At 42.3% G+C, this 11,237-nt stretch overlaps 1 protein-coding gene across 1 annotated transcript; it reads left to right on the top strand.

Moving 5' to 3' along the window:
• Window positions 1-474: 474 nt before the first annotated feature.
• LOC130371792 (endothelial PAS domain-containing protein 1-like) lies at window positions 475-7,222 on the top strand (the record flags this gene model as incomplete). The annotated part of the gene is made up of 8 exons (XM_056577655.1): window positions 475-500; window positions 1,010-1,176; window positions 1,963-2,210; window positions 2,525-2,618; window positions 2,979-3,079; window positions 4,421-4,611; window positions 5,677-5,783; window positions 7,122-7,222. Coding segments are annotated over exons 1-8 (1,035 nt in total), but the record flags the coding sequence as incomplete, so codon positions are not given.
• Window positions 7,223-11,237: the final 4,015 nt, after the last annotated feature.

Below are 11,237 nucleotides of genomic sequence, written 5' to 3' on the forward strand. Positions count from 1 at the left end.
GATAAGACTCTGATGTTGACACCTATTGTAGTGTTGGCTGCGAGAGGGACAGTAGTGTGTGTGTGTGTGTGCGCGTGTGTGATAGAGTGATGGGACCTTCCGCCTCAAGTTGACCTATCAATTTCCTAATTGTAATATAGCCGTGGGTGTATGGGGGGGGTGGGGGTGTGGGGAGGAGTGCAGTGAAGCACATTCACACATTTGGAGGCTCGTGGTGAGGCCATCTGCACTTCCGCCAGCCTGGATGCTCAGTTTGCACTACTGGGACCCCTCGTGTTGCGACATTCACATCCCCTTCACAGCTCCTCGGTGATTTGGCGAGACGCAGAGATTGATGTGACGAGCTGTGACCAGGCTGCTAATTGCAACACAGCAGAAGCTTCCACTGTGAATACCCGCCAGCAAAACAATCTTTATCACAACCAACGGCAGTATAACTTTTTTGGTTGTTTTTTTTGTAGTTTTTTTTATAATATGAAAGCTGACAGAGAAAAGAGAAGGTAAGAACCACATGTCCTAATTGGAAGCCGACATTTAATTTTTATAGGCCTACATGCGTTATTTCGTTAATTGTTATTATTAGATGAATTCTATAATATTTAGGATTTGAGTTGAGGCTCAGAGTGATTTAATAATTTACTATTCTGTGCGCAGTTGGGAGACAGAACAAGGTCAGGTAATAAGTGGATTTGAAGTTAAAGTTGCGATTTCACTTGACACAATTAGTTAAATTGTTAGTAGGTACATTATTTATTAACTTAAAACACGGCCCGTTGTTCGTAATACTATTTATGATTAGAAACATGTAGCCTATAGGCCTACAGAAATTTATAATTATGACAAATTAAACAATTATATTTCAAACCGGTATCATTATGTTTGTAAAGTAAACTACTCTTTTTTATGAAGAAAATTTATAATAAACAATAATTGTATCATTGTTAGATCGTTCCAATTTTAAAGTACACGAGGGACAAGTTTTATTTGTGTACGGTCCTCCTTCCTCCAGGGCGATCAGCCGCGATGCAGCGCGGAGTAGACGGAAGAAAGAGGCTGACGTGTTCACAGACCTATCGCACCTCCTGCCGCTGTCGCCCGACTTGGTGGCTCACCTGGACAAGCCCTCGGTCCTGCGTCTGACCATCAGCTACATGCACACCAGCACGTTGCTCACAGGTAGGCTGCATCAGGAAAGAAACAGGAAGAATACAACGATTCTACATAGGCTAATAAAGCGAAATGGATTCCAATGTTTCCACTACTGCGTCTCAGAGGAATGAAGCCCATGCCTTGTATTGTATTTGTATTATATTTGTATTGAGCCATCATAAAGGCGGTCAACAACAATAGGCCTACCCCCTTGACCATATATGTGCCAGTGCACCTCTAGTTTTAGTGGGAACACGCGCTTCAAATAGTCATGAAGTTCAAAACATATCTTTTAAAAACGAAATAAACCCCATCAAAAATAACCTTATTCTACCTTTGGCTTTTTAACGTGCTATATATAATATAACAATTATAAAATTTCAATTATTTCAATTATTTATCTTATGTTGACTTCTGTTAGGATTTGTGGTCCATGTGTGTGTGTGTGTGTGTGTGTGTGTGTGTGTGTGTGTGTGTGTGTGTGTGTGTGTGTGTGTGTCTGGTGTGTGTGGGTGTGTGTGTGTGGTGTCTGTCGTATGTGTGTGTGTGTGTGTGTGTGTGTGTGTGTGTGTGTGTGTGTGTGTGTGTGTGTGTGTGTGTGTGTGTGTGTGTGTGTGTGTGTGTGTCTGGTGTGCGTGCGTGCCTGTGTCCTTGTGTTAACGCATAAGATATCAGTGTTATGAGCTGAACGTAGCTTTTGGAGCCCCCTCTACACTGACTCCCAGGGGACAGCAGAATCTATATCCAATAGATTTACATTTCAACATCCCCTACCTTTAACCGACTCCATCGCCGTACTGATCCCTGGTTCAGACTATACTGCCGGTAGCTGTACGTCTTGGAGGGACCCGGGGAGTTACCGATGCGCGTGGTCTGTGGGGGAGGAGGAGGAGGAGGGTCTGAAGAAGAGCAGAGAGGCCAAGCTGAGGAGCTGGGGGCTGACCGAGGGGGAGGCTGAGCTTTACCTGGGGGTCTCCGAGGGCTTTCTGCTGGTGGTCTCCACCAAGGGAGACATGGTGTTTCTGTCTGATAATGTCTCCAAGCACCTCGGCCTGACTCAGGTGCACTGCACTGCACACACACACACACACACACACACACACACACACACACACACACACACACACACACACACACACACACACACACACACTCTTGCAGCTATGGATGCACACACAAACACATTAGAAAGCGCACACACACCATTTACATTTCTAGTTTTTTTCTATCAGGTCGGGTGGACCTCACTGTACGATGTATATGTTCACAGGTCAACCGTGACATAGAAACACCCCCATACATTCAGCAACACTTCCTGCCATGGTTTCGCTGAGGGTTGAGGTTTTCTGTGTATAATGTTTTTTTGGGCACACAGGTGGATCTGATTGGACACAGCTTGTATGACTTTTCCCATCCTTGTGACCACAAAGAAATTGGAAATAACCTCCGCACAACAGGTGTGTGGGTGTGTCAGTATGTGTGTGTGTGTGTGTGTGTTAGATAACAATGTATAAGTGTTAGTTTCATGAACACACCAAACAGTTTCAGTTAATAATTATCCTCTTCTTGGAAAGCCATCAGTTAACGGAAATGTTGCGTTCACTCCTTGATTTCACAATTTTGTTAGATTCCGTTATTTTGTTAGATTTAATAGATTATAATAACCTTGGTGTGTGGGCTATTGTGGATGTGTGCTATTTGCAATACCTATCATTAAATTAACAATCACACATTCAACAAAGAATATTGATGTCCGAAGGAAGGAATGACACATTTCTTTCTGTGTTCCTCTGCTTGCCGTTAAGCTTTTAACTCTGCGTATGTTTCAGGGGACTGCTGTTGGGCTGTCGAGAGAGACTTTGTCATGAGGATGAAGAGCACTTTGACACACAGGGGGAGGACCACCAACATCAAGTCTGCATCTTGGAAGGTTAGTTAAAAGGGGGTTATTTATTTATTTAGTTAAAATGATTAGAATATATGATAAGCTCATAGTTGTATTTATTTTTCAGCAATTTGTGTTCACTATATTATTACTATTTTCTACGTTTGTGTGTTGGAAACTTGTATTTTGTTACTGGCTGCAATAGACATGGAATGTTTTGGGTTGTTGCCCCCCCTGTGGAAGTTGGTTTTTAGAGAGCCCATAATTTGGGTAATGAGTGACACCTGTGTTTTTGCTACGGCGGTGCCTCGGTGAAAAGGGTCAATTGCCTAATAGAATAGAGTAGTAGTTAGTCAGTAACAGCAGGAGCTAGCAATTACAATTACTACCAAATAATAAATGCATCCCCGCATAGTCATCTATTGGTTTGTTGTACACTGGTGAGAGTTCTTTGCCTATATATTTTACAAATTGGCTTATGAAAACAAAATAAAACTGAATTTACGAAAATGCGTTTTGAAGCTGAAATCCATAACTTGTGCATTGACAGAGTTCCTCCTAAAAGCGATGCTGTGATTAGCATTTAGTTGCACTACACCAGGGGTCAGCAACCTTTTCAACATGCAGTGCCAGTTTGACATTTTCTCGTTAATGAGTGTGCCTTAAGCAACAATATATTAAATATTAAGCTGAATTATGAATTATTGTTATACACAGCGACCAAAAACATTTCCAGAAGACCTGAAATTGTATTATTTCCATATAGTCCACAATCATGCATCAACATTTTAAATATTTTTTTTTTTATATTTGCTACATGGGCTTACCAATTATAATTACATATGTCCCATCTTAAAACACCACTTTTAGAAACTCATTAAAAAAAATTTGAACTGTGAGAAATCTAAAAAACAAGAATAGATGAGAATGTTGGAACCATCCACATCAATTTCTTTAAGACATGTACAGCTTTGCAAAACCATGTGAAGGTGATGCATACAGGCCACTTGCAACGATATTTTAAATATTTTCTTCTCAATTGATCCCATTTCAGAACACTGCTTTCAGTAAATCAGTTGATCATATTTGCACTGCGAGGAAATGCCCAAAACAGAATAATGTGAAAAAAAATCGGTAGTAATAATTATGCTGCCGTATTGTCCGGTGACATTTTTAATAATAAAATAAAAAATAAGTTTTTATTTTATTTAATTTTTTGATTTATTTTAAGTGTGCCAATGATTAAGCTGCCGCGTGCCAGTGGTGGCACGCGTGCCTGGGTTGCCGACCTCTGCACTACACTATCCTACAACAAAGTAAAAAAACTTTTCAATAAACATTCAGAACTTATTTTTTACTTGTGCCTGCCCCTTCTGATTGGTCCAGGTCCTTCACTGTGAGGGCCGCATGAAGGCGTGCATGTCCTCCTCCTTCCCCTACTTCTCCTCCACCCCCTCCTCCACCTCCTACCTCCTCCTGAGCTGCAAACCCCTGCTGCTCTGCCACCGGCTGGTCATCACACACACCTTCACCAGCCAGCACCGCCTGGACCTGCGCTTCACGCGCTGCGACAGCAGGTGATAAGGTCAACGCATCAACACAGACAAAACACTTATCCGTCTCTGCGTGCGTGCACAGACATGGTCAAGACGTTGTCATTTGTTAAGGACATTTTTCAAGAGAGATGAGAGATGTCAATTTTATGAATACACACATTTTGCATGTACCTTTATGTGTGTCTGTGTATTCATGTGTATTCATGTATTTGTCTATATATGTGTGTCTTTCCGTGTGTGCTTGTGCTGCTGTGTGTGTGTGTGGACATATATGTGTGTGTGTGTATATATATATTTGTGTGTCTGTGTCTGTATCTGCATATAAATGTGTGTGTGTGTATATTTGTGTGTGTGTGTCTGTGTATACGTTTGTATATGTGTGCGTGTGTGTATATATATGTGTGTGTGTGTGTGTGTTTGTGTGTGTACGTGTGTGTATATATATGTGTGTGTATGTGTTTATGTTTGTATATGTGTGCGTGTGTGTATATATGTGTGTGTGTGTGTGTGTGTGTATACGTTTGTATATGTGTGCGTGTGTGTATATATATGTGTGTGTGTGTGTTTGTGTGTGTACGTGTGTGTATATATATATGTGTGTGTATGTGTATATGTTTGTATATGTGTGCGTGTGTGTATATATGTGTGTGTGTGTGTGTGAGTGTGTGTGTGTATATGTTTGTATATGTGTGCGTGTGTGTATATATGTGTGTGTGTGTGTGTGTGTGTGTGTGTGTGTGTGTGTGTGTGTGTCTGTGTCTGTGTCTGTGTGTGTGTGTGTGTGTGTGTGTGTGTTTGTGTGTGTGTGTGTGTGTGTGTGTGTGTGTGTGTGTGTGTGTGTGTGTGTGTGTGTGTGTGTGTGTGTGTGTGTCTGTGTCTGTGTCTGTGTGTGTGTGTGTGTGTGTGTGTGTGTGTGTGTCTGTGTCTGTGTCTGTGTCTGTGTCTGTGTCTGTGTCTGTGTCTGTGTGTGTGTGTGTGTGTGTGTGTGTGTGTGTGTGTGTGTATATATGTGTGTGTGTGTGTGTGTGTGTGTGTGTGTGTGTGTGTGTGTGTGTGTGTGTGTGTGTGTGTGTGTGTGGGGGTCAGGGTGAAGGCCCTGCTGGGCTACAGTCCTGAGGAGCTGCAGGGCCGCTCCCTCTACCAGCTGTGTCACATGCTGGACACGAGCCGCCTCAACAGGAGCCACCGCAACCGTAAGCCCCCCACTGACACGGCTCGTTGTCCACCCCCCCCCCTCTCTCTCTCTCTCTCTCGTTCTCTCGTTCTCTCTGTCTCTCTCTCTCACCATCTGTATGTCTTGCTCTCTCATGTTGTACATTCTGGATCTTTCCCGTCTCCCACTCTACGAGCCGTCTTCATCTCTCTCTCTTTCACTTTCTTTCTCTCGGTTACTCTCTCTCACTATGTGTATGTGTGTGTGTTTGTGGGTATACTGTGATGATTCCCTCCCAGCATCGTAAAAAACCCGACAAGTTGTCCTTTGTATATCTATAGTAGCAAAAGCACATGCTAAACAAGGCCAAAATCTACTCAAAATAATTTAATGAACTGTTTACAACCATGGCTAACCAGTGCATGAGAAGGAGATGACGGGAGACTAATGTTTCACTCTTTCAATTGCTCTAATTTGAGCTCTTACTGTTGTTATCTAACATACCATAATTTGCATAGTGATTAATATTATGAATTTCAATACATACCAACTGTATGTTGGCTGACATTTACCTAACTTTTTTTCCCTTCACTCTAACCAAGGATGCCTGTTTTTAAATTCCCTAGCCTGACACCCAGTCTGAAAGGCTGGCCAGGGGTTATCATCTAAAAGTAACAAGGAGATATAAAGTGGAATTAAAACATTGTCTTCTGTTGACTACTTGTTATGTGGTTTACACATTAATATGGGAGGACTGGACACACACACACACACACGCGCGCGCGAGCGCACGCACGCACACGCACACACACGCGAGAAGGAGGGGCTCGGCTCGCCAACTAACGTGCAGAGATGCAGGGGCAGCTTCGGGCTTCGTAACAGAGACAGAGCAGGGGGAATTTTATGAATGGTGAATGTAGGAGATAACTTCCCCTGCTTAAAGTATTTTATTGCAGTTATACCCAACCGGTATTTGCGAAAAATAAAGTGGGTATACGCAAATCCTGGTGCGTTCCTAGTGGGTATAATACGGCGTATACCTGCGTATCACGTCGACTACACCACTGTGTGCAAGTATTCCCCCCTCTTTCTGTCTCTCTTTCTCTCTCTCTCTCTGTAACTCTTGCTCTCTCTCTCTCTCTCTCTCTCTCTCTCTCTCTCTCTCTCTCTCTCTCTATCTCTCTCTCTCTCTCTCTCTCTCTCTCTCTCTCTCTCTCTGTACCTCTTGCTGTCTCTCCCCCTCTCTCTCTCTGTACCTCTTGCTCTCTCTCACTCACTATCACTCTCTCTATTCAATTCAAAGGGCTTTATCGGTATATTAACAGTGCGTTAGCACATACAGCGATTACACAACACTCTCTCTCTCCCCTCTCTGCAGTGCTGTCTATGAGCCAGTCGGTGAGCGGTCAGTACAGGATGCTGGTGCGGGGCGGGGGCTACGTGTGGGTGGAGAGCCACAGCGCCCTCCTCAGGCCCGCGTGCCCCAGAGTCTCCTCCCAGTGCTCCGGCCAGATCTCCATCCCGCCTTCCTGTATCTTCTCCATCACCTACATCCTCAGGTAGGAGCACAGCTTCATCATCCCAAACGCCACCCTGTTTAAAACCGAAGGTAGGGTTGTATGCGAAAACACCTGCGGAAAGAACATGTGAAAAGCATTATGGGTCCGTCAATTTTGGCATGGCAGTGCACCAGTATGGCCACAACTAGTCAGTGATTGAACATGCTGGTGCTGTGACCGGCATCAATAAAACCCCCCAAAAATGATACAATTACAGGAAGAGGAACAACACACCGTGGACGACCGGTGAACTGCTCAGCCTTCAAAAATCAGACTGAAGGACTAATATATATTTAATTCAACATTAATTATACATGCAATTTAGTTTGTTCTGTATGTGTGCGGATATGGAAGTGTGCGCACATGTCTGTGTGTGTATGTGTGCCATGCATGTTAAATTTAATGTGTGTTTGTTGGGTGTGTGTGTGTGTGTGTGTGTGTGTGTGTGTGTGTGTGTGTGTGTGTGTGTGTGTGTGTGTGTGTGTGTGTGTGTGTGTGTGTGTGTCACAGTGGCGTGTTGGAGCCATCTCTCCAGCTGTCATTGGACCAGTCTGATTTGAGAAATATGATCCGACCAGGTCACCTGACCAGGTGACCTGACCAGGTGCCCTGACCAGGTGCCCTAACCGTCCACTCATGGAGGTTCATCTTCTCTCTTTTTCAAAGCTCACAGTCTTTCTGTTACATTCACACAGCATGCTTCCTGGTGGCGCATCATAGGTTATTTTTATCATTAAAAAAAAAAACTGTTCAGTCAGCAATGACTACATGAACTTTAAGGCAGCTTAGCCGGTTTGGATCAACTTCCAATCATTTTTTATGTTTAGTCTGTTTAGTTTGTATGTATATATATATATATATATATATATATATATATGTATATATATATATATATTTTTTTTATACAATATTTTGCCGATAGAGATAATACTACAGGTAAAATACATTAACAATATAATACAATGCAATACAATAACAGAAAACATTTTGTAAACAACAAACAATAAATTATTACCAAAATACAGACAAATTACTTTTTGAGAAGCAATTCCTGCGGTGGGATGAGGAGCAGCCTGCCCATCACGTCTCCATACTGAATACTTTCATTGTGTACAGCAATACGTGAGCTCCATCATTTTACAGCTAAACCAAAAATCTGCCCTCTTCCCAAAAATACTAACCAGAAGTCATGTAGTAAAAGCTAATGTGTTTAATGATTGTTGACAATGGTTGACCATATGTAATGAAACTGCACGAAGTCTGCCACATAAAACAAGAACAAGTTGATATGTATGTGCATTTGACAGATTTTTACCTTGATGGTTAACATTGAAACAAACCCTTCCCGTCTTTTATTAAGAACTGAGAATCAACTCTCAGAATACCACACTACAAGTACAACATGGCTGAGTTTTATAGGTCATAGACAACAGCTTGTTAGACTACGATTTTGAACCCTGATACAATGGAAACAGAGCAAAACAACAACTGCACAACCGCTCAAAATGTAGCGCGCAAAAAGGATCCTCACTCAAGCATTTGTTTGGTTTCGTATTCATCTTCTGTACACATGTCAGTGTCTCTCAAGAAAGGAAAGAGGAAAGAGGTCTTCAGTGTATAGCCTGTGGTTTAGAGGCAGTTGCGGGCTGGGGTGGAGACATCTGTAGTCTGTCGGGTGACATCTATCAGTCACCCCACGACCTCTGTTTGACCTCCTCTGGTCCCAAAACTCACTTCCTGTATGGGGCTGCTCCCCTGGGTCTTCACTGAACACATCACTGGTTTGAACGCTGACACGTATATATTGGCATCCGTCCGCCCACAAACACACAAACATTATCCGCTGAAGATGCTGATCTGACGAAAAGAGTTAGAGCAAATCGAAACAAGTCTTAACCAGTTATTCTGAATACAAACAAAGATTCTCGTGGGAACTTTTTAACCGTTTTACCTTTCACACTCCATCCTCTCAGCACAAACCACTTCCCTCTGTGAAGTCTTCGTAGACAGAATAGTAATCTGTTGCTCGCTCCCTCTGTCACGCAAAGGCACAAAATTCATATGCATCAATGTTTATATCTCTATTTGACATTATGGGTAGTTGAGGAACACACTCAAAAACATTAACACACACGCACACATACATACATAAATACATACATACATACATACATACATACATACATACATACACACACACACACACACACACACACACACACACACACACACACAGACACACACACACACATACACATACACATACACACACACACACACACACACACACACACACACACACACACACACACACACACACACCCCTATATGCAGTATCTTTCTGATACCCCTTTTTCATGAGCTTTACCAAATCATAATGTAGCATACAAGCTTATGTAGGGTACAAATTGTACCCTACATACACTGAAAGTTGTATTAATTGTACCGTACAATTGATAAAACTTTCACTTAGCATTACTTAATTTTTTTGGTATATGTCTATCTATATCTACATTTTCTATACAAAATGTACATTTTGGGGTTTGGTACGGGTTTTCCCTTGAATTATGGGGCGAATTTTAATGGTAGAATGGTTATCTAAATATTAGCTGTGCTTTGTGGGGAAAGGCCTGCGTACGCCATCTTGTGTTTGATCGTTGCTAGTGACCGTGATCTTTTATTCCATGTAGTGTCGAGCCTAACCCAGCAGGAGGCAGCGTTGCATATATTCAAAAGAAGCGCCTCCAATAAGAATAACCTTGAACAGAGAACAGATTTCGTCAAAATTGAAAGTGGCCCTATATAATATAACAATATGTAGTATCGTAGTAGTGTTGAACACTTAATAATAAACGGTATATAATTGCACTGTACAGTACTGTACTGCATGATACCTTTTATGAGATTTATAGATGATTATTCTTTGTTGATTTCATAATAGATTTGGGCAAGTATTTTCATAAATCATACTAAATGCAATCAGTAAACGTGTTTGCATTCGATATTGTGAAATACAAATCTTCAAACTTCCCTCAATATTGTACATAAAGTGAAGGGTTAACCTGATTACCCTGGAAAAACAAAATACAGGCTTTTGCGAGTTTGTAGGCCTCACATTCTTGCACTGTCTCTAAAGGTCACCTTGACAACCGACACAGTCTTCACAAAACAGGAAATGGCCGGATAGCAAACTGCTGATACATTCATATATGCTGTGAAGAACATATGTGTGTAATGCTAGGAATATTGAATGGCATTTATATAGCGCTTTTTAAGAAACGTCAACTTCACAAAGAGGCAGAGAGCGTTCAAAATGCAAGGCGCAGCGACTCAGCGACTCAGAGGGATAGGAGATGGGTTTAAGAAGATTGTGCCGGCAGCTAAATGAAGATAGACTTCTGTGTGTGAAATAAAGAGAGACAAAAACATAGTCACTCGGGAGGACCAAACAATACAACATCAATACCACCAAGCCTTTCAAAGGTGATAAGGGGGTATCCAACATGGATGTTGCAATGGGATAATTATATTTTTACATTCTGTTTCTCTAACTGACCTTTGTGGGTATGGGCCTTTATCTTGACACCCTTCGTTTGTTGGTAGTTAAAGGCTCCAAATGAGGCCTGGTTCTGACCCCCTTGAGAAGGGCGAGGAGCAAGGTCTCCAAGTAGTAAGGCATGGCTACGTCCCCCCTCATGACATCCTGGGGAGGTCATTGATAATGGACTACCATGGGGGTAACCAATACTATAGATCTATTTGGGAGCAGCGCTGTTCTCAGCATCCTGACACCTGTCTGCCAATGCGGTCGGCTTAGCTCAGGACGTAGAGCATTTGTCTTGTAACCGAAAGGTTGCTAGTTCGATCCCCAGCTCTTCCTAGCGAGTGTTGATGTGTCCCTGAGCTAGACACTTAACCCTAAACTGCTACTGCTA

Source organism: Gadus chalcogrammus, chromosome 18 (genome assembly GCF_026213295.1).
Source record: "Gadus chalcogrammus isolate NIFS_2021 chromosome 18, NIFS_Gcha_1.0, whole genome shotgun sequence".
Classification (NCBI taxonomy): Eukaryota; Metazoa; Chordata; class Actinopteri; order Gadiformes; family Gadidae; genus Gadus; species Gadus chalcogrammus.